This window comes from Pongo abelii, chromosome 5 (assembly GCF_028885655.2).
Source record: "Pongo abelii isolate AG06213 chromosome 5, NHGRI_mPonAbe1-v2.0_pri, whole genome shotgun sequence".
Classification (NCBI taxonomy): Eukaryota; Metazoa; Chordata; class Mammalia; order Primates; family Hominidae; genus Pongo; species Pongo abelii.
This window is the reverse complement of record NC_071990.2, coordinates 171,724,086-171,749,010: the sequence shown is the minus strand read 5'-3', so window position 1 is coordinate 171,749,010 and position 24,925 is coordinate 171,724,086. Positions and strand designations below refer to the sequence as shown.

Genomic DNA, 24,925 nt, shown 5'->3' with positions numbered 1-24,925 from the left:
AGTAACAGATGGGTCACCAACAGTAAAGAAAAATTTCTATATATTTAGGCAGACAGGGGTGACTTTTATAAACTTACTGCCTATTTGAGATCTGAAGTGGTCTTTAAAATTCAATGAGCCTGAACTCAAAATGAGGAGACACATAAGTGCACCTGGTATATAAGTTAAAATCTGGGAGTAAGGGGACATGGACCAAAGTAATTATTAGTATTTGATATGGATGTGATCAATTATAGCTATCTACAGTTGATTCTTTTAGAGATGAGAAATTTGAATAGAACAATAATTGGGAAGAAATTGAGAAAGGACTCTGCAAATGCTCACTAAATGTACCTGAGGAAACTGTTCACTTACTCATTTCTAATTTAAGGTAGCTGTTAATTTCCCTATTTTGGAGCATAGGAAAATTTAAGACATACCGTTTAATCAACATGACCATCTCTTGATTTTATCTGTCTTGCTTCCATTTCTTTTTTTCTAGTGGTAGCACCTCAGTTAACTTTTAGAGAATTAACTCATCTGCAATTGTCTAGAGCTTTGGTGAGATTGTCAGCTACTTCCCTTAACTTTTTAATGAGGATGAGACCCAAACTAAGCTAATTAGATGAATTCTTTAAAATAATGCAAAGAAAATGATTGAGGTTTATTCACATTGTAGATGAGAAGCTAAAGTGCTCTCTGTGTCTTTCTGAATCTGGTTCATCAGCCTTCTCTGCTGTTATGTAAACTGTATCTTTCCAATAAATTATACTTCGGCTTAACAAGAATGAGTTCCTGTTGTTGCCATCAAAGTAACAAAATGTGAAGCAGATTACTAAAAATGGAAAACTTGATTGTTCTCACTTGTGCACATGCATTGAAAATCTTAAATACAGCCGGGTGCAGTGGCCCATGCATGTAATCCCCACTTTGGGAGGCTGAGGCGGATGCATCACCTGAGGTCAGGAGTTCAAAACCAGCCTGGCTAACATGCCAAAACCCCGTCTCTACTAAAAATACAAAAATTAGCCGGGAGTGGTGGTGGGCGCCTGTAATCCTAGCTACTCAGGGAGGCTGAGGCACAAGAATTGCTTGAACCCGGGAGGAGGAAGTTGCAGTGAGCCGAGATCATGCCACTGCACTCCAGCCTGGGCGACAGAGTGAGACTCTTGTCTCAGAAAAGAAAAAAGAATCATAAACACTAGCATGTGGCATTTAGAAATAAAAGTAATATCTCATGCCCAAGCTCATTTTATTTTAGGGCTATATGTAGGCTCAATATAAGGAAATGCTATATCAGTAGAAACTCAGGTATTATTAGATGCTAAAAAGTTGATCATATTTAAAGCCTAGTCCCAATTTAAAAAAGATTATAAAGATTCTTAATAAAAGGAATCAAATACTCTTAATAAGTATAGCAAGTCAGCCAATATTATACACAAAGGAGAAATGGTACAGATGTAAATTTTCAGCATATTAGAAGCATTAATGGTTATTTTCAAGCCACACATGAATGCCCCATTTCCTTAAGAATCATTGCAGTTGAAAGCCGCTGTTAATGATACTATGTAGTTGCATCCGTTGAGTATATTGTGGAGGAAAGGAAGGTCCCAATCACTGCCTTAGAGAAGCATTCTCTTAATAAACAAGAACAAAATGATTTTGTTTTTAAGAGGTTTAGGGAGCTAATAATGCTGCTTCTGCAATTAAGAGACACAGAAGCCTGACAGACGATCACAAGAAGAGATTTATTTATGGTGAGGGACTTTTACTCACAGCCAATATGGAGTAATTCTTATCAGAAACTAAAGTAACACACAAAAATGTATGGAGCAATTGTTTCCATTGATTTAGGTGTCAGGCAGGACAAGAGAGTGATTTCCGAGAGATGAGAAATAGGTAAGGTGAACCCCAATATTGCCCCCACCTTAATTGCCTGGTGAGAGTTTCCAGGCTACAACACAAGGAAAGGCCTCCTTTGTTTCAAAAGGAGTTGGGAGCCTGGGAAGCCAAGTTAGCATGAGACTGGAGAGCAGAGTATTAAGACAGGGCTGCACAAACTGCCGCAAAGACCTACAGAGGGTTTCCCAGAGTATTCAGCTTAGTGCAGCAGTGCATCTGGTGAGGAAGCTTCTCACCAAAGGTGGAGAGTGGAGGTGGAGAAAGAATCACCCAAAAGGAACAGAAAAAAAATCCTTGGATGTGTTCCCACCAGAAAAAGTGGAAAACCGTGAAAAATACAGGGCTTTGCTTAGCGTGCTAAGAGGTGTATTGCCTCAGTAGTGGGAAAAAATAGAGAGCGAGTTCTCTGATCTGGTTTATCAAGGTTGAGAAGCAAGGCTCAAGAGGATTAAACTGTTTCCAAATGTCTTTGTTTTAGAAGAAAGCTCAAGAGTCTTAGGAATACAAAAATATCCAGCCTATAAGAAGGTAAAATTCACACTGTCTGGTCTTTAATAGACCTACAGAAAAGCACGAAAATAAAGTCCAAAATTGAAGAAACAGTAAAAACAGCCCAGAAATTACACAAAAATAGAATTAGTATAAACAGACATTAAAGTAGTTATTAGTTTTCATCAAATTAAATCATATATTATGAAGTTATTATAATTACATTCCATATATTTAAGAGTGTAGAGAAAGACTGAGCATGTTAAATTCAAATCAAACTTCTGTAGATGAAAAATAGTATGTCAGGGATGAAAATACACTAAATGGTATTAACAGCAGATTCAACAGTGCAGAGGAAAGGACATTTAGAGACGTGGAAATTGGGGGAGGATGCTGAAAAAAATATTACAAGATGTCAATGAGCTTTGACAGAACTTAAAGTTGCCTAATGTTCTTGTAATTTGAGTCCCCAAATGAGGTGAGAGAGGACAGACAAAAAGTATTAGAAGAAATAAGGAATGAAAAATTTTCAAATTTGTTGAAAACTATAAACCCACAAATCTAAGAGGCTCAGTGAACTCCAAGCACAAGACACATGAAGAAAATTATACCAAGACATACAATAATAAAATTGCTTGAAACCAGTGATTTAAAAATTTAAAGGCAACTAGAACAAAGGAACGTTACATACATAGAAACAGACAAAATGACAGCATACTTCTCAGAAACAATGCAAGACAGAAGACATTGAAGCATCATCTTTAAGGACTGAAAGAAAATGACTAACAACCTAGAATTCTATATCCAGCTAAAATGTCGTTCAAAAAACAAAGGTAAGACTTCCAGCTTCCTTAAAGTCCCTACTATGTCCTAACAAGTAAAAAGCTGAACAAACTGAAAAAATTAACTCTTCTTAGATCCGTAAGAGAAGTGAGGTCACAGGACAAATTGCTGCCCCCAAAAGTAGATTGAAAAGCAGCAGTTTGCTCTGTGACCTCACTCCAGCCCTCCTTAGCCATCCTGTGTGACTTAAGCAAGTAGGGAAAAAAACAGAAAACTCAGAAACGTTTGTGAAGTTCACAGTCCAGAAGCACAGGTTCACTAAAATACCTAGTCATACAACTACAGAATGCTTCCTCTTCATTAATACATTACCAGCACATTGCCAGAGGCCTTGTTAACAGCAGTTTCTTTACCTGGTGAATCATGTCTGTCTATGAAGAAAAAAATTAGGCATACTAAAAACAACAACAAACACACAGAGTGAGCAGCAGAACCAGACATGGCAGGGATGTTGGAATTATCAGAATTTAAGTAACTATGATTAATATGTTAAAAGGCTGTAGCTGATAAAATAGCATGCAAGAATGAATGAGCAATGTAAGCATAGAAATGGAAATCCTAAGAAAGAACTAGAAAGAAATGCTAGACATCAAAAAACACTGTTACAAAAGAAGAAATCTCAAATTTAAAAAATATTTTGAGCTAAATAAAAATGAAAACATATCAAAATTTGTAGAATGCAGCAAAAACAGGGCTTGGAAGGAAACGTATGGTATTGAATGTGTGCATATGTTAGAAAAGAAGAAAGAGCTAAAATAAGCCTCAAAGAAACTAGAAAAAGAAGAACAAATTAAATCCAAGAAGAAAAGAAATAATAAAAATTATGGCAGAAATTGATGAAATTGAAATCAGGTACCAACAAAACCAAAAGCTTTTTCTTTGAAAAGATCAATAAAATCTATAAGCCTCTATCCAGGCTAAGAGAGAGGACACAAATTACTAATAGCAGAAATGCAAGTCAGGATATTGCTAGAAATTACATGAACACCATAAATATAATAAAAGAATATTATGAACAATTCTGTCCCAGAAATTTGATAACTTAGATGAAATGGACCAATTCCTTGAAAGATGCCATTTCCCAAAAGTCATACAAAAATAAATAGATAATCTGAATAAGCATGTATCTGTTTTTAAAACTTGAATCAATAACAACCTTCCAAAGCAGAAATCACCAGGTTCAGGTGATTTCCTTTGTGAATTCTACCAAGCATTTAAGGAAAAAGTTATATCAATTATTACAATCTCTTTCAGAAGATAAAAGCAGAGAGAATACTGTATAACTCATTCTATGAAGTCAGCATTACCCTAATACCAAAGGCAGACAAAGACGCTACAAAAAAAGCAAACTACAGACCCATATCATGTATTAACACTGATGCAAAAATTCTCAACAAAATACTAGCAAAGTGAATTCAGCATTTTATTTAAAGGATTTGACACCGAGACCAAGTGAAATTTGTTTCTGGAGTGCAAGGATGGTCCAACATATGAAAATCGATCAAGGTAATGCACCACATTAACTAAATGAAATAAACCACATGATAAATCTCAATTGATGAAGAAAAAGCATATGTCAAATTCCACACTCTTTTATTATAAAAACACCCCAAAAACTAGAAATAGGAGGAAACTACTTCAACCTAATAAAAGCTGTATATGAAAACTGCACAGCAAATGCTGGGTACAGTGGCTCATGTCTGTAATCCTAGCAATTTGGGAGGCCAAGGCGGGTGGATCACGAGGTCAGGAGATCAAGACCATCCTGGCTAACATGGTGAAACCCCGTCTCTACTAAAAATACAACAACAACAAAAAAATTAGTTGAGCGTGGTGGCATGCACCTGTAGTCCCAGCTACTCAGGAGGCTGAGGCAGAAGAATCACTTCAACCTGGGAGGCAGAGGTTGCAGTGAGCCAAGATCGCACCACTGCACTCCAGCCTGGGTGACTGAGCAAGACTTGTCTCAAAACAACAACAACAACAAAAAAAACTGCACAGCAAACATCATACTCGATGGGGAAAGACTGAAAGCTTTTCCTGTAATATTAATAACAAAGCAAGGATGTCCACTTTTGCCACTTCTTTTCAACATAGAACTGGAAGTTCTAGCCAAGCAATTAGGCAAGACAAAGAAATTCCTGGCTATTAATAAAATGAAGCTCACTGCTTTAACCTAAGAGGCTAGAGCATTTATCTGGGACATATTGGGCACTAAGCAAATATTTCATTAATGCATATTGGTGTCCCAGAATGGATGTTTCGTGTCAAAATCATGAACTGATATATATATCAAATCAATGCTCTTTTGGTGTCTTTTCACCTTAAGACTTAATGAATGTGCTACCTAAATAATTGTATTATTTAAAAATAAGTAAATGAAGTAAAATACAATTTTAAGACAATGAAGGATAATATTTTCATAATCTCAGGGTAGGGGGGAAGAAAGGTTTTCCCTATATCTCCATCCCATAGCCACTTAGTTGCCCTCCCTGGAGGCCACTCTTGTTTCTAGTTCCTTTGGATCGTCCATGGATATTCTAAATATATGCATGCAATTTGTATGTATATGTTTGTGAGTATAGATAAAAGGATAAATAGTATTCCTATTTTTTTTTTTTTGCCAAATTGATAGCTAGGAGTGAATCTAGGATTTAGCAACCACATTATTGTAGAAATCTGTTTAACAAATTTCCAAGCTTTGTGTGAGCCCTGTCCCACTGTACAGGGTTCTTTAATCTGAAAACTCATTTACAGTTTAAAAAGTAATCTTTCTCCCTTTCTCTCTTCCCCTCTCTCTTTCTCCTCCAGTATGCACAGATTTTAAGAGAAAGACTGAGAGAGTCAATTCACGATGTTCAGTATGTGGAGCCTCCTTTTGATGACTCAATTGCTGATATAGGTAAAGAATGGAAGAGTGCCCTGGCAAAATTAAAGTTTGCTAATTCATATAGAATGGAGCCACTGAAGAAATTCCAAGCTCATTCAGTAGAAACTAAAGTCCAGCAGATACTAACAGTAGGTTGATAAATATATATGATAGCAGTATTGTATGAGGGTTCTACAGAGAAACAGAAATTATATGCACGAAGAAATTTATTCTAGGAATTGGCTCATGCAATTGTCACTAGAACCAGAAGGCATTGTGTCATTGGTGCAGGCACAACAAGTCAGTTAATCAGAGATGTGTAGTCTGTCTGCTAGGTGTCCAGTTCTGCTCCTGGTTTGTAAGAAAGAGTAATGCTTTATAGTCCACAAGCCATGTCCATTTCCTTCAAGCTATACATTAATTTATTAATAAACATGCTTAGAAATCTTTGATTTCACTTTCCTGGAGGCCAAAGAAAAATCAGTGGAGTGAGAGGCTACAGGGGAGAGCTGGAAAGAAGTAGTTTTAATGTGAGCCCACTGAGCAGGGCAGTGACTTGGTACAGGTTCTGAGTCCAAGCAGTCTTCAGTATAAGAAAACCAAAATCTGAATTTTAATAAATGTATAAATTTAAAAAGGTTTCTTTACCTAAGAATTTCCTTTACCTTCTAGAAGTCTTCTTTAGAAAATCTCCTTGTGTCTCTCTATTAACTGTTTGGCAGAGTAGTCTAGTAAATTACAACTTACAGCTTGTGTCAATAATGAAAAGTAATTGAATATAATTTGAAAACCCCAATAAATATTCCTCAAAATTGTTACTGAAATAGGTAAGCATAAAATTTATTTAATATTATTTAGTTAGGAATATATTTATTTTAAAACAGTTACATATATTATTTAGACATGTTTTCTACTTGAATTTTTATACAGAAAATATTTGGTTTGAAAATAAAATTATTTTTCTTAAATTTTCTTAAAGGAAAGTCTTAAAGATGTCAAATATGATGATAAAGTATTCTCTCACTTGTCACTTGAATTGGCAGACCGCATACTGTTAGCAGTCAAAGAATTTGGGTACCACCGTTATAAGTTCATTATAAAAGTATTATTTATTCAAAAGACTGGCCAAGCAATAAATGTAAGTACCCCGTTGATACAGGATCTAGCAATTAGAACTATAAGGCATCTCCTCCCTAGTGATTTGATCTTTATTGTGATGACTCAAGGGCATGCCATAGATTCTGAGGTACCTTTTGAAAGAAAGTATCATGTTGTTGAGTATATTTATTTCATTGTAAATTATTTGAAAAGTACAAACCAGCCGGGTGCGTTGGCTCATGCCTGTAATCCCAGCAGTTTGGGAGGCTGAGGTGGGTGGATCACCTGAGGTCAGGAGTTTGAGATCATCCTGGCTAACATGGTGAAACCCCGTCTCTACTAAAAATACAAAAATTAGCTGGGCATGGTGGTGGGTGCCTGTATTCCCAGCTACTCGGGAGGCTAAGGCAGGAGACTCGGTTGAAACTGGGAGGCGGAGGTTGTAGTGGCCCGAGATCGCTCCACTGCACTCCAGCCTGGGCAACAGGCTCAAAAAAAAAAAAAAAAAAAGAAAGAAAGAAAAGTACAAACCTAGAAGTAGCAATTTGGTACTACTAATTTATTAAATTGCACTGCTATTCTGTTCCTTGATCATATCAACTTTGACAGTTTAATGTCATTTAAGTTAACCAGTAAATTTATTTTGGGCACTAATGGGTGTTAGGTACTAAGGAAAATCAAAGAATGATAAAACATGGAGCATGATTCTCAAGGAGATTTTACTCTACTTAAGGAGATAAAGCAGCACAATTTAGAATTTAGGGAAATAAAATGATAGGGATAATGTAAACAGCCTGGGTTTTGGAGTCAGATCGCCTCTGCCACACTTGCTGGCTGTGGCCTCCGCACAGTTTCTTCATCTATAAAAATGGTGATGATAAAACTGGCTTCCTAGAGCTGTTGTGAAGATTAAATGAAATTATCTGTATTAAAATCCTTAACATAATCACCAGCACAGAGCCCTCAATAAACAGCAAGGTAATTATTAACATTATTTATTAATAAAGAGATAATATCACTAGGCTGTGTAATTATGTAAGGAGTTGATAAGGAATATGTGGGAGTTGGAGAGAAAAGAGAGAAAAAGCTGTTTGGAAGAATCCGTAGAGGTTCCATAGAGGAGTGGACTGCATGATGAAGCATGAGGAGGGGGACCTGGACTGGCAGAGGGGTACTGGTGAGAGAACCACCAGTCAGCAAGAAAGGACCATCCTGGCTCCCATGGAGAAGAGAAGCTGCACCACATATGACATACAGACTTAAGAAACAGGGACGTTCTAGATGATAAGTGCTACAAAGAGAACATTAAGGTAGGGATATGACAGAGTAGCAGAGTGGCTACCTGGGATTGTTTAGAGAAGGGAAAACCCTCTGATGTTCAGATAAGAAGGAACCAGCTATACCAAAGAGAAGGGAGAATATTCCAAGCAGAGAAAACTTCAAGTGCAAAGATCCTGAGGCAGGGATGACTTGGTGTGCTTGATATGTAACAAGTGTAGCTGGACTAGTAGCTAGTAGATAGTGGCATGATGTGCAGTGGGGGAATGTTTCAGCTAATATTATTGCACAACAAACCACCCCAGAACTGAGTATCTTATAACAACAGCCATGTATTTGCTTACTTTCTGTGAGTCAGCTCAGCCTGGGTCAGCTACTTGGCTTTTCTGCTGGTCTCATTGATGCACTTGTAGCCCTCTAATGATTTACCTGGGCCTGCAGGTCCAAGACGGCTGTCACTTGTCTGACTGTTGGGCTAGCTGTGGCCTGGGCACCTGGGTTCTCCTGCATGTGAGCCAGCATCCTCCAGTAGGTTGAGTGGGCTTTGATAACATGGGGGTCTCAGCATAGTGTTCCACGAGCGTGAGAGCGGAAGCTACAAGACCTCTGAAGGCCTTGCTTGGAAGTTTCCCAGTGTCATATTTTACAACTCATAGCAAGTCACAAGGCCAAGGCTTATTCACAGGGTGGGGACATAATGTCAACTTCCTAATAGGAGAAGCCATAAAGAATTTGGGCCTTTTTCGGCCGGACGTGGTAGCTCATGCCTGTAATCCCAGCACTTTGGGAGGCTGATGCGGGTGGATCAGCTGAGGTCAGGAGTTCAAGACCAGCTTGGTCAACATGGTGAAACCCCATCTCTACTAAAAATACAAAAATTAGCTGGACGTGGTGGCAGGCACCTGTAATCCCAGCTACTCAGGAGGCTGAGGCAGGAGAATCACTTGAACTCAGGAGGTGGAGGCTGCAGTGAGCCGAGATCACGCCATTACACTCTAGCCTGGGAAATAAGAGTGAAACTATGTCTCAAAAAAAAAAAAAAGAAAAGAAAAAGAAAAAAAAAGAATTTGGGCCATTTTAGATTCTCCACAAAGAAGTGGGCTGGAATCGGATCACACACGGGTTTGAACACAGAGAAAAGGAGTTAGAATTGGCCATAACAGCCTACTTGTATAGTTAATGCCATTTCTTCATTTCAAGGCAAGGCCCTGACAAACTTTTTGGCTGAAAATCTTTAAAGGGTGGGAAGACTTCCTTATCATGGACTACATGGCAGAGTCATACTGTATGCAGAGCCACTACATCCCCATTCCCAGGGGCCTTCTGCTCCTGGCCCTGGAAACACAGCTAGGGGAGCCTCTCTCTGTTTTAGAGAAAGGCCAGCCTCTGGTAAAGAAGAAGGATGGGCTGGGGCAGCGTCATTCTCCAGGCTCTTTATGAAAGGGAAAACCAGACAAATTACATCTTAAAAATAATTTCTGAGATACTGATGCATTCATTTTTAAAAAACTAGTGTAGATTTGAAAATTACTTCTTAATATGTTCAATCTAAAGTTGGTCTTTACAAAATTTCTCTCACAGATTGCCAGCAGATGGATCTGGGACATTGCATGGGACAGCTGGGTCGCAGCTAAACACGAAGGAGAATCCTACATGGCACTGGTCTTGGTGTTTGCCCTTTATTATGAATAGCTCATTACAGGTACTAAGGATTGTTTATTTCCTAACCTTTCAAAAATAAATGAAATTTACATATTTGTGAACCTTGTAATATTTCTGATTTGCTATATTCTTATTCTCATTTGAGGCCTTTCAATTGTATTATTTTAACAACAAAGTAGAAGCTAGATTTTTATATTTATACTTACTATTATATTAACTAACATAATATTATGCCAAAGTACTATAAAAGGTGTATGCATGTGTGTCTGTGTGTGTATATATGTATGTATATACAAATTCTTAGAGTAGAGTATAGGGAAAAGATCATTTTTGTAAGATTTAAGAAAATGATAATTTGCTACAGGAAATTAAAATGCAACCTTGTCAAGTATCAAATTAAGTAGATGTTAAGATAGATTTTGGAAATTTCTAATGATATTTTAATACTTTGTATTCATTGTTTTGAAAGGAATTACCAAGTTTGAAAGATGTTATTATATTTCATAATTCCCTAATATCCTCCCACTCCAGCCAAACTGCTTACAAGTGTGTAGTCAATTTACTAATCTATTAGGCTCTGTTAGGCTCTGTGAGCCTTCTAGGATGTTTTTTTTCAGATGCAAGAACTGAAAATTCATATTAATTGTTTAAAGAAATAAGAAAAATTTTATTTCCCAGGGATGTGATCAAGGATCCAGGTTCTCTCCAACTTCCCACTCTCCCCACAGACTTCCACGTACATTCATTTTGCTTGACAGAATTTAATCATGTTCCTATGACTAGACCAGTTGTAATTCCCTCCTTAAGGTTGAGGCTGGAGCCTACCTTTTCTGAAGCATGAGATCATGTGAAAAGTGTGGCTATTTGCCAGCCACAGTGGCTCACTCCTATAATCCCAGCACATGGGAAGGCCGAGGTGGGAGGATTGCTCTAGCCCAGGAATTTGAGACCAGCCTGAGTAACATGGCAAGACTCCATCTCTTAAAAAAAAAAAGGAGAAAATTGTGGATCCAGTGTACAAATTGAGACTCTTCTAGCAGGGAGGCAGGGTGTGCACTTGTGGGAGGCAAGCAATACCTGTGATAATCAGTATGATTTTCATCATTACAACCAGAACTGAAAACAACCATGTCAGTATTGACCAGTAAAAATACCTATTAGTTGAATTATCTCTAAACAAGGAGATAAAAATAGCAGAGAAGGGGTTTTTTTCCCACTTAGGTTTTATAATGAGTTGGTGTCAGTTTCCACTTATGAGAGTTAAGGAGCTGAACTATGATTCCTGCCTGAATAGATTCAAATGGAGTTTGGCTGAGGGAGTGCATGAAAGTTTGGCCAGAATTACTCTTAGAAAATCACTCCAGCTCCCTCCTGCTGCCTTGTGAAGAAGGTGCGTTGCTTTCCCTTTGCCTTGCACCATGATTGTTAAGTTTCCTGAGGGCTCCCAGCCATGCGAAACTAGGGGTGGGGCCAAGACAGCTGACTAGAAGCAGCACCATATAGGAGCCTCCTATGGGAAAAAAAACAGAAGCATGTGAATCCTTCACCAGCAACCAAGGTATCCAGGTTCTCTCATCAAAATTGACTAGAAGGCTGGCATTACCCACAGAGAGAAGGAAGAGCAGTGTGGTGCGGCAGCCCACCTGAGAGCCACATGGGGAAGGGGAACCCCCTTCCCCCAAGCCAAGGGAGGTGGTGAGTAAGTGTGCTACCCAGCCAGGGAAACTGTTGTTTTTCCATGGAACTGTGCAACCCACAGATCGGAAGATTCCACTTTCAAACCCATGCCACTGGGGCTTAGCATCACAACTCTGGAATCCGCAGATTCTTACAGCCTCTCAGCTGGAATCTGCTTAAGCTTACTGAACTCCCATGGGGAAGGGTGGCCAGCACTGGCTGCGGCTGCCTGATGTCTAAGCCATTTGAACTCCTTGTGGGAGGGGCAGCAGCCAGCACTGGGACTTGCAACTGCCTAGCATGCTAAGCCCCCTGGGTAGGGGAAGGGCAGCACCCATTTCTATAGCTTCAGGCTGCGCTTTTCCCTTGCTGGAGCCAGGCAGGCCGGACAGCTTGGTCCCAAGACTTGTTCCCACAGCCCAACACACCAGCTGTGGCAGTCTGCAGCCAGAGTGCCTCTTCAGGTCTAACTCTGACCCATCCTTCCTCAGTGGGTGGGGCTTTCCTGCAGGATCTCCAATAACTCCAGCCACAGGCTCAGGGACAGAATTTGGATCCCCCTGGGCCTGAGCCCCTAGTGGGAGGGGTGGCTGCAGTCTCTGTGGACCAGCAGGCTTAGCTTCTCCTCCTGGTAGTTCTGAGTAATCCAGGCAGCCCAGACAAGTGGATTCCCCCCAGTGAAACACACCCTCTCTACCAAGGGACAAATTGCTTCATTAGATGGGTCCTGCTCCCCGTGTCACCCAACTGGGTGAGACCCTCCAACAGGAGTTGTCAGATACCCTATACAGGAGTGATCCTACTGGCATCAGGTTGGTACCCCTTAAGGTCAGAGGTCCCAGAAAAAGGAGCAGGCACCCATCTTTGCTGCTTTCCAGCTTCCTTGAGTGACATCTCCAGGTATAAGAGCAAATCAGATGAGTAGGGCCATTCACCCCAGCAAACTGCAGCAGCCCTACAGAAAAGGGGCCTATTTAAAGAAAAACAAACAAGCAGAAAATGACAACAACAACAACAACAAAAAAGGCCCCCACAAAAACCCCATCTAAGGGTCAGCAGCCTCAAAGACCAAAACTAGACAAACTCATGAAGATAAGAAAGAATCAATGAAAAAATGCTGAAAACCCAAAAGGCCAGAGTGCCTCTTTTCCTCCAGATGATCACAGTGTCTCTCCATCAAGGGCACAGAACTGGACGGAGGATCAGAGGGACGAATTGACAGAAGTAGACTTCAGAAGATGTGTAATGAAAAAATTATGATCAGCTAAAGGAGCATGTTCTAACCCGATGGAAAGAAGCTAAGAACCTTCATAAAAAGTTAGAGCAATTGCTAACTAGAATAACCAGTTTAGGGAAGAACATAAACAACCTGATGGAGCTGAAAAACACAGCATGAGAACTTCGTGAAGCATACACAAGTATCAACAGCAGAATCGACCAAGCGGAAGAAAGGATATCAGAGTTGGAAGACTACCTTACTGAAATAAGATATACAGACAAGAATAGAGGAAAAAGAATGAAAATGAATGAACAAAGCCTCCAAGAAATATGGGACTTCATAAAAAGATCAAACCTACAATTGATTGGAGTAGCAGAAGGAGATGGGGAGAATGGAAACAAGCTGGAAAACACACTTCAGGGTATTATCTAGGAAAACTTCCCCAACCTAGGAAGACAGGCCAACATGTAAATTCAGGAAATACAGACAACACCATTAAGATACTCCATGAGAAGATCAACCCCAAGACACATAATTGTCAGATTCTCCGAGGTTGAAATGAAGGAAAACCTGTTAAGGGCAGCCAGAGAGAAAGGCCAGGTCACATACAAAGGGAAGCCCATCAGACTAACGGCGGACATCTCACAGAATCTCTACAAGCCAGAAGAGATTGGGGGTCAATATTCAACATTCTTAAAGAAAATAATTTTCAACCCAGAATTTCATATCCAGCCAAACTAAGCTTCATAAGCGAAGGAGAAATAGAATCCTTTCCAGACAAGCAAATGCTGAGGGATTTTGTTACCACCAGGCCTGCTCTGCAACAGCTCCTGAAAGAAGCACTAAATATGGAAACGAAAAACTGGTAGCAGCCACTGCAAAAACACACCAAAATATAAAGACCAATGACCCTATGAAGAAACTGGATCAACTAGTGTGCAAAATAATCAAATAGCATCATGACAGGATCAAATTGACACGTAACAATACTAACCTTAAATGTAAATGGGCTAAATGCCACCAATTAAAAGACACAGACAGGCAAATTGGATAAGGAGTCAACACCTGTCAGTGTACTGTATTCAGGAGACCCATCTTACATGCAAAGACACACAGGCTCAAAATAAAGGGAAGGAGGAAAATTTACCAAGCAAATGGAAAGCAAAAAAAAAAAAAAAAAAAAAAAAAAAAAAGCAGGGGTTGCAATCCTAGTCTCTGTCAAAACAGACTTTAAACCAACAAACATCAAAAAAGAAGGGCACTATGTAATGGTAAAGGGAACAATTCAACGAGAAGAGCTAACTATTCTGAATATATATGCACCCAATACCAGAGCACTCAAATTCATAAAACATATTCTTAGAGACCTACAAAGAGACTTAGACTCCCACACGGTAATAGTGAGAGACCTTAACACCCCACTGTCAGTATTAGACAGATCAATGAGACAGAAAATTAACAAGGATATTCAGGACTTGGAACTCAGCTCTGGATCAAGTGGACGTAGTAGACGTCTACAGACCTTTCTACTCCAAATCAACAGAATATACATTCTTTCCAGTGCCATATGGCACTTATTCTAAAATCAACCATATAATTGGAAGTAAAGCACTCCTCAGCAAATGCAAAAGAACTGAAATCATAACAAACAGTCTTTCAGACGACAGTGCAATCAAATTAGAACTCAGGATTAAGAAACTCACTCAGAACCACACAATTTCATGGAAGTTGAACAACCTGCTCCTGAATGACTCCTGGGTAAATAATGAAATTAAGGCAAAAATCAAGAAGTTATTTGAAACCAATGAGAACAAAGATAATATACCAGAATCTCTGGGACACAGCTAAAGCAGTGTTAAGAGGGAAATTTATAGCACTAAATGCCTGCATCAGAAAGCTAGAAAGATGTCAAATCAACACCCTAACATCACAATTAAAAGAGCTACAGAGGCAAGAGCAAACTAATCCAAAAGCTAGCAGAAGATCAGAGAAGAATTGAAGGAGACAGAGACACAATAAACCCTCCAAAAAATCAATGAATCCAGGAGCTGGTTTTTTGAAAAAAAATTAACTAAATAGAAAGACCACTAGCTAGACTAATAAGAAGAGAGAAAAATCAAACAGACACAATAAAAAATGATAAAGGGGAGATCACCACTGACCCCACAGAAATACAAACTACCATTAGAGAATACTACAAACACCTCTATGCAAATAAACTAGAAAATCTAGAAGAAATGGATAAATTCCTGGATGCATACACCCTACCAAGACCAAACCAGGAAGAAGTTGAATCCCTGAATAGACCAATAACAAGCTCTGAAACTGAGGCAGTAATTAATAGCCTACCAACCAAAAGAAGCCCAGGACAAGAAGGATTCACAGCTGAATTCTACCAGAAATACAGAGAGGAGCTAGTTCCATTCCTTCTGAAACTATTCCAAACAATTGAAAAGGAGGGAATCCTCCCTAATTCATTTTATGAAGCCAGCATCGCCCTGATACCAAAACCTGGAAGAGACACAACAAAAAAAAGAAAACTTCAGGCCAATATCCCTGATGAACATCGATGTGAAAATTCTCAATAAAATACTGGCCAACCGAATCCAGCAGCAAATCAAAAAACTTATCTACCATGATCAAGTTGGCTTCATCCCTGGGATGCAAGGCTGGTTCAACATATGCAAATCAATAAATGTAATCCATCTCATAAACAGAACCAAAGACAAAAACCACATGATTATCTCAATAGATGCAGATTGATAGCGTTGATAAACTTCAACATCCCTTCATGTTAAAAACTCTCAATAAACTACGTATTGATGGAACATATCTCAAAATAATAAGAGCTATTTATGGCAAACCCACAGCCAATATCATATTGAATGGGCAAAAGCTGGAAGCATTCCCATGGAAAACTGGTACAAGACAAGGATGCCCTCTCTCACCACTTCTATTCAACATAATATTGGAAGTTCTGGCCAGGGCAATCAGGCAAGAGAAAGAAAGAAAGGGTATTCAAATAGGAGGAGAGGAAGGCAAGTTGTCTCTGTTTGCAGATGACATGATTTTATATTTAGAAAACCACATCATCTCAGCCCCAAAACTTGTGGAACTGATAAGCAACTACAGCAAAGTCTCAGGATACAAAATCAATGTGCAAAAATCACAAGCTTCCCTTTACACCAACAGTAGGTAAGCAGAGAGCCAAATCATGAATAAACTCCCATTCACACTCACTACAAAGAGAATAAAATACCTAGGAATAGAGATAACAAGGGATGTGAAGCACCTCTTCAAGAACTACAAACCACTGCTCAAGGAAATAAGAGAGGACACAAAGGGAAAAACATTCCATCCTCATGGATAGGAAGAATCAATATCGTGAAAATGGCCACGCTGCCCAAAGTAATTTATAGATTCAATGTTATTCCCATCAAACTACCATTGATATTTTTCACAGAATTAGAAAAAACTATTTTAAATTTCATATGGAATCAAAGAAGACCCCATATAGCCAAGACAATCCTAAGCAAAAAGAACAAAGCTGGAGGCATCATGCCACATGACTTCAAACTATACTACAAGGCAACAGTAACCAAAACAGCATGGTACTGGTACCAAAACAGACATATAGACCAATGAAGCAGAACAGAGACCTCAGAAATAACACCACACATCTACAACCATCTGACCTTTGACAAACCTGACAAAAATAAGCAATGGGAAAAGGATTTCCTATTCAGTAAATGGTGCTGGGAAAACTGGCTAGCCATATGCAGAAAACTGAAACTGGACCCCTTCCTTACACCTTATACAAAAAGTAACTTAAGATGGATTAAAGACTTAAATGTAAAACCCAAAACCATAAAAACTCTAGGAGCAAATCTAGGCAATACCATTCAGGACACAGGCATGGGCAAAGACTTCATGACAAAAACGCCAAAAGCAATAAAAGCCAAAATTGACAAATGGAATGTAATTAAACTAAAGAGCTTCTGTACAGCAAAAGAAACTATCATCAGAGTGAACAGGCAACCTACAGAATGGGAGAAAATTTTTGCAATCTACCCATCTGACAAAAGTCTAATATCCATAATTTGCAAGGTACTTAAACATATTTACAAGAAAAAAAAAAACCCCATCAAAAAGTGGGCAAAGGATATGAACAGACACTTCTCAAAAGAAGACATTTACATGGCCAACAAACTTATAGAAAAAAAGCTCAACATCACTGATCATCAGAGAAATGCAAATCAAAACCACAATGAGATACCATCTCACACCAGTCAGAATGGTGATTTTAAAAAGTCTGAAAACAATGGATGCTGGCGAGGCTGTAGAGAAATAGGAACACTTTTACACTGTCGGTGAGAATGTAAATTAGTTCAACCATTGTGGAAGACAGTATGGCAATTCCTCAAGGATCTAAAACCAGAAATACCATTTGACCCAGCAATTCCATTACTGGGTATATACCCAAAGGATTATAAATCATTCTACTATGAAGACACATGCACATGTATGTTTATTTCAGCAGTATTCACAATAGCAAAGACATGGAACTAACCTAAATGCCCATCAATGATAGACTGGATAAAGAAAATGTGGTACATATACACCATGGTATACTATGCAGCCATAAAAAGGAATGAGATCATGTCCTTTGCAGGGACATGCATGAAGCTGGAAGCTATCATCCTCAGCAAACTAACACAGGAGAAAAAAACACCACATGTTCTCACTCATAAGTGGGAGTTGAACATTGAGACCACATGGACACAGAGAGGAACAACACACACTAGGGCCTGTTGGGGGTGAGAGTGGAGGGGAGGGAACTTAGAAGATGGGTCGACAGATGCAGCAAACCACCACGGCACATGTATACCTATGTAACAAACCTGGACATTCTGCACATGTATCCCATTTTTTTTAAGAAGAAATAAAAAAAATTTTGATCATTTTCTTACAATTTCTACCAATTCTATTAGTAAACTAAAATTCCCTGAGAGTTTCCTTCTGGCAGCTATATATCAGAACAACTGTTCTTTCATAATAAAAGAAAAATATGCTTGATGAAAAAAAAATCACTCCACCATTATACAGAGAATACATATGATAGTTGTAGCCAAAAAAATCTCTTTAAAAGGAGCTATTGATGCTAATCTTGACCACAGAAAACATTAGTAATAACCTATGAAATATGTCATATCATGCAATTTGCCTTCCTGATGAACTTGTCAGGATGAATTAATTGCAAAATATACTACCTGGTAATTGAGTTGACTGCCTCATAGATAGACTTGTTTGTAAAATGAGAATTATACCTTTTTCCTAAGGTTTGCATGTGAATTAAAGTAAATAATATGTAATCAAGCACTTATGCACACCTATTCTTATTAGGTCTGACACCTCCAAATTACCTTTAGCTCTGTTCTTTCTCTTTCCCTTCTCTAAACCCCCATATATACTTAGTTGTTAAATTCTATAGATTTTAATTTTTTGAAGTGGCTCAAAATAGCTTCAATTTTCCATTTGTTATATCTCTAGCCTAGGTACTCACTTCCCTCAAATCTGTTTCAATAGCCCCTTTATTTCATTGATTCATTTATTATTTTTTTGTTCAACAGAATCATGCATCTACTATGTTCTAGGCACTGTTGGAGATGCAGATTGTATTGTGAAAAAAACAGACAAGGCCCTTGACCTCACTGAACTTCTTTTGTATTGGGGGGCTGGTATTCAGCAACTACACCTCTAGTAAATGCTTCCAAGAATGAGGCAGGGAGAAAACCCAATGGGCCTATTTTCTTTGCCTTAAGTCTCATCTCCATACCTTACACATAAAACTGATGGAGTTTTCATCTTGGAAGCATAACTTTATATCACTCCTTGCCTCAAAACCCCTCAGTGGCTCTTGATTGCCTTATGAGTGAATACCAACTCTTGTGCCTACTCTTAAGGTTCTAGATTGTCCATAATGTAATACTCTGCTGTTTTCTAAGGTTAAGTGGATTCCAGGTGCATTATAAAGATCTCAGATCCTAGCAACACTTCTGTCAATCCAACGTCTTTCTCACTGCTTCTCCAGATTGGGTGAGATACCCCCCTTTGTCCTCTCATAATATCTTCTATTCTTGCCTTTCCTCTAACATAAAACCCCTTTCCTCTTCTTCCCCAATAAGCTATGTTGAGACCTGTACCAAGAAAACCTCTGCCCTGCTATCATCAGCCTCTTTCCCCTAGGCTCCTCCACCTAGGCTGTACTTCACCACGATCCTATAAAAGGGTGGGATCACCTGACCCCACTAGACTGTCATGCTAAGTATTCAGATAGATAACTTTTGAACCACTTGCCCACTGTGAAGATCACTGACATAAAATATCACATAAACATTTCCATCAGTCAAATCTGAACATCCACTCATCTGACTCCTTGCTTCTCTAAGCTTTTCAGGTAGGTTATGGAACTTTCCTTTTTTTTCTTTGAGACGGAGTCTCGCTCTGTCGCCCAGGTTGGAGTGCAGTGGCCCGATCTCGGCTCACTGCAAGCTCCACCTCCCAGGTTCACGCCATTCTCCTGCCTCAGCCTCCTGAGTAGCTGGGACTACAGGCGCCCGCCACCATGCCCGGCTAATTTTTTGTATTTTTAGTAGAGACGAGGTTTCACTGTGTTAGCCAGGATGGTCTCAATCTCCTGATGTCGTAATCCGCCCGCCTCGGCCTCCCAAAGTGCTAGGATTACAGGTGTGAGCCACTGCGCCCGGCTGGAACTTTCTTTATATGGTTCATCAGTCTCCTCTATATTCCCAACCTCTCTTCCACATGCATTTTGAGTTCCTTTCCTTAAAAGCAATCTGACTTTTCCCTGAAGAGGAGTGCCACTGCAGCCCTCTCAAATGAAGGCTGTTTTTTTCCTCTCAATCTTTGATGACTTACAGCCAGGAGTTAGCGTAGGTAACCCTTTTGACCTTAAAAAAAATTCTGGCTCCTGAAAATTTATGCTATCTGGATATATAATCTTTTACCTGTTGATTTCTGCTGCCTGTAGTCCCTGGCTTTTTCCTCCCCATCACTTGAAGACTTGAGCTACTGGATTATAATCTTCATCCCCACCCAACTCCTGTCATCTTTCCTTGGGACTTCAACATCCACATAGATGAGCCATCCAATAAGGCAGTCCTCACTTTGCACGGTTCTAGTATGCACTGTGCAATTTTCACTTTGAGAATATTCAAGCAAATTTCATTTACTGTGGTTTAGTTAAATAATACCAGTTCCCCTACAACGTGGTTCACATTTCAATTATGATGGCATATTAACTTTATGTGAGGAATTGCATAAAGAAGAAAATTCACAGCTAGCTCCTCAGTTCACAGATCACTATGTAAATAACAGATGGGCATTGTCTTAGCTTGGGCTAATATAATGAAATGCCTTAGACTGGTTTGCTTAAACAAATATTTTTTAATTGAGGTTCTAGAGGCTGAAAGTCTAAGATCAGGGTGCCAACATGGTGGGGTTCTTGGTGAGGGCCCTCTTCCTGGTTATGTCCTTACATGGTCTTTCCTTGGTGGGGGTGGGGGCAGGGAAGAGAGAAAGAGAGAGAAGGAATATGAATCTTGTATCTCTTCCTCTTTTTGAAAGGATATTAATCCCCATCATGGGGACTCTGCTCTCGTGACCTCATCTAAATCTAATCACCTCCCAAAGTTCTCACTTCCAAATACCATCACACTGGGGATTAGGGCTTCAATTTATGAATTTGCGGGTGAGGCACAAACATTCAGTCCATAGCAGATATCACAATCCTTCTTTCAGAGTCTGTCAGTTATTGGTCACTGCACAACTGTTACACAGTTTTTCAGTTTATAAGCAGCAAAGCATGTAGTTGTATAGCTTCCTTGTTTCCCAGTGATAAACTAACATGATATTTTACAAAAATGGATCATTAAAAGGGAATTGGCCAAGAAAGATGAAAGTACAGCAAATTAAAAAAAAAATGCAGAAATGAAATTAGATGTGATTAGGGAATTTGAAAATGATAAAAGCAAAGCAGAGATAGGATGAGACCTCGGCCTACACAAAAGGCACCATAGAAGCCATAGAGAAAAAGTTCAGTAAGTAGAAAAAACAAGGTAAAGTTGCTTCAGGATCTTTTGGTTTAAATTGCGCTAGAAAGAGAATGCAAATTATGGCCGATATAAAGACTTTTTCCTGCTTTTGACTGAAGACTGTAATACATTTAATTTTTTTTCCCAATCAGTCTGGCTAGCATTCGGGCGAAGTGTTGAAGTTGGTTGTCTTGTTGAAAGAAAATGATAATCACACAGAGACTAAATAAAAACCTTTTTCAGCCAGTAAATTCTGGTTTCATCATTTTATGAATTATGTTAAGAGATTAAAGTGGCTGTGACAAAAGGGTGAAGAGGTCCACAGGAAGTGTTGCTGATACACTTTGTATTAAAGAATTCCTGAGATAGTTCACAAGATTGAAAATGCAAAGATAAAATGTTGGAAGCTAATCTAAACTTAGAATGCAGAATGACAATTTTTCAAGACAGAAGATTAATAGTATGAGAAGAGGCAAACACAGTTCACACTACTATTGGTAAGTTTTTTTGTTTTCTTTTGTTTTTCACAAAGAATAAAGACTGATTCTCCATGTTTCTCATGTTTTAAATTATGGCATACCAAATAAATTAGTTTTACAATTTAAAAAGTTCCTGATATATGTCTACATAGCAGTAAGAGAGTTTTTGATGTTTCAACAAAAGTTCTTAAGTGTCACAGAACAATTTTAATTTTTCTCTTTGATTATTAAGATCACTTTGCACAATTTCAACTTCCATGGTCATTTTTATAGTCATGTTCTACCATGCCAAGCTAGGACTGGCTGTATGCTACTTTCTAATTCCTTAACCAACTCACATTCAGTTGCCTTTTACCCCTCTAGACCTTGCTGTCGCCAATATTAGTATGACTTCTGAAATCTTTATTTCAAGCAAGTTATTCTCATGCAATCATTTCCTGTCCTTCCAGCTCACCACCTCTAGTACCCTGAAGACAGCCATTCTCTAATCTTATTGAAATCTCCAGTTCATTGGCTTTTTTCACCATTTATAGCCCTCAAATTTCCTACCTTGTCCAGCTTAGATATCATGGCTCATCATTATAATCACTCCTTTACAAACACACTTCAATTTCTTTGTCCCTCTTCCTCACCTGGAAAACCCCTTCTTGAATGAACCCCATTATCCACTTTGTCCAAGCCTGAATCCAAGTAGCTAAACTTGAAGGAGAACCTGACAAAGCCAGACTGAGTAGTTTCACTTTAAATTCATGACCACGTCTCAAGAAGGCAAAACACTTGGCATCCTGGAAACTTTGCTTTCCTGCTCTCTGACACACCTTCTTCTTCCTCAGACCTGTATCTCTCTACCCTACTCAACTGTCAGCTGATTTTCCCTTTATATTTCATGAAGGAAAGAAAATATATCAGAAATAAAAATTCTTCAAGTTGGCTGGGTGCAGTGGCTCATGTCTGTAATCCCAGCACTTTGGGAGGCCGAGGCGGGCAGATCATGAGGTCAGGAGATTGAGATCATCCTGGCTAACATGGTGAAACCCCGTCTCTACTAAAAATACAAAAAATTAACCAGGCGTGGTGGCGGGTGCCTGTAGTCCCAGCTACTTGGGAGGCTGAGGCAGGAGAATGGCGTGAACCCAGGAGGTGGAGCTTGCAGTGAGCTGAGATCAGGCCACTGCACTCCAACCTGGGCGGCAGAGTGAGTCTCTGTCTCAAAAAAAAAAAAAAAGAAAAAAAACCTTCAAGTTTTCCACTCACCTGCTTGCAGCTGCGACCACCTTCTGTCTTTCCTGTTAAAATGGGTGGATTTTGCTTCCTGTCTAATACCTGTGCTCTGGAGCCCATTTTTCCTTGCCTTCTCACAAGCTGCCTTCCAGTAGTGTTTCCTCTCTCTGCTCAATTCATGGTTTTCTGCCTTCCTGCTCAGTCATTCTTTTTAGTATACCAACATGTGCTAATGTCTTCCATCTTAAAAACATCCCTACCACCTCTCCAGATACTCTCTTTCTCCATTACCTTTTATAATAAAACTACACAGAAGAGTTGTCTATACTCTGGCTCCAATTCCTAAGCTTCCATTCCTCCCTTAATCTGCTTTAATTTAGTTTCTGAAACCACCACTTTGCTGAAATAGCTGGAAACAGTCAAGATAGTTAATTACCTCCAGGTTGCTAAATACAATGGATTCTTCTCTGCCAACTTACTAACTTCTCCATTAGGAGAGGTGACCAGTCCCTCTTTTAAAACCCTCTCTCCTTTCAGTTTACAGTACTTTACACTTAGTTTTCTTATTTTTCCTTCTCTATCTTACTTCCACAAGTTGAGTACCTTTGGACTTCTTGGTCTTGGGCCTTATTTTCACCTATATCTGCATAATCTAAGTGGTCTCATACAGTTTCATGCTTTTTTCCCCCTTATCACTTTATTTCCAGGGCCTAACAGGGTGTAACTTAGTAAACAGTAAGGCATTCATTTGATGAATGAATAAATGGTTTTTTTGTATTTTCATCATTTAACATAGTTCTTAGTTAATACTTGGCTTGCCATAAAATATTTGTGGAATAATTGGACATTATTGTTATCATACAAATGAGGAAATGGAGGGTCAGAGAGATTAACTAATTTACCTTTGATCACACAGCTAATAAGAGGCACAGCTGGGATTTAAACCAAAGTCTTAACTCTAAATCTTTGTTCTCTCCATTACATCATAGTACCTCCCTACATATTTCATCCTTAACTCCTAGAATCCATCTTCATTTACCTTATTCTTATGCCAAGCTGGAACGACTGGTGTACCTGAATATGTCTATTTTCCTACCCCTCAGCCTGTCTGGGGCTTGAAACCCAATTTCTACTTCCATTGCACATCTACCTGTATCTTTCCTACCTGTCTTTAAAGCAGTTTTCAAATTCTATGTCAACCTTGAAACCTCCATTTTTTTAGTTGGTAGTAAACTCCATTTTTTTTTAGTTGCTAGTTGTTTTCCCACCTAAGCTGCCTTAAAGTACAATTATATATTCGTAACATATTGTATTAGTGTTGAAGCTGCCTATAGGCAGGGATCTAATCTATACAGTGTCTCCTTAATATTCTTCCTTGCCTTGCACATTGGAAGACTGAATCAGTTATTTGTTGACTCCGGAATAAATTTGCATTTGATCTTGTCAACCTAAATAACAGACAGGTTTGCCAAACATGACAAATTTATTTGAGAGTGGGCATTGCAATGTAGAATATGGTGTCATAGTAAACTATACGTGTATTCAGGGAGGTAAAGGAAGACAAGGGGTTTAAAAGGAAAAACCGAGGAGGATTACGTAAGTTGTTTTGAAACAATTATCCTTGGCCACAAAGATCAGTAACAAAGGGGATGGCCAGTCCAAGGTTGGACACGCAGTTGCTGCACAAATGTCCTTGAAGCATTTTTTGTGTAGTTTTGTGGCCTTTGTGCAAGGTTGTGGTTTTGGCAGTCTTTTGTGCTAATTCTTTATATCAGGCAATTATTAGTGAGAACTTTCCCATCATGGCTTTCCCTGACTCCATTTTCTGACAGCTTTCACAATCTAGAGACAGAATCCCGGAGGGAGAGGAGTACCAAATAGCTGAAGAGTTTTTTTTTTTTTTTTTCCTTTAAAAAAAAAAACCGCTAAACTCTATCCTGATCAGAATTTAGCTGAAACATGCAGTTTCTTCTTGGCAGATTCAGACAAGGAGTGCAGCGGAAGCTTACACCTGCACGTGGTGGGACAGAGGGAAGTAGGGCTGGTCTGAGGCTGCTGCTGAGAGAACGAAGCTGGATTAGGAGTGGCTTGAGGG

General features: G+C 39.1%; 1 protein-coding gene across 1 annotated transcript in view; it reads left to right on the top strand.

Annotated features, from left to right (window-relative positions):
• Positions 1–24,925, top strand: part of DYNLT2 (dynein light chain Tctex-type 2) — a 26,238-nt gene extending 1,313 nt beyond the window's left edge. Inside the window, exons 2-5 of the mRNA XM_002817601.6 lie at positions 6,025–6,231; positions 7,062–7,220; positions 10,040–10,160; positions 24,810–24,925. Coding sequence (XP_002817647.3) covers positions 6,025–6,231; positions 7,062–7,220; positions 10,040–10,150 — 477 coding nt within the window. The 3' untranslated portion in view covers positions 10,151–10,160; positions 24,810–24,925. The remainder of the gene's footprint in view (positions 1–6,024; positions 6,232–7,061; positions 7,221–10,039; positions 10,161–24,809) is intronic.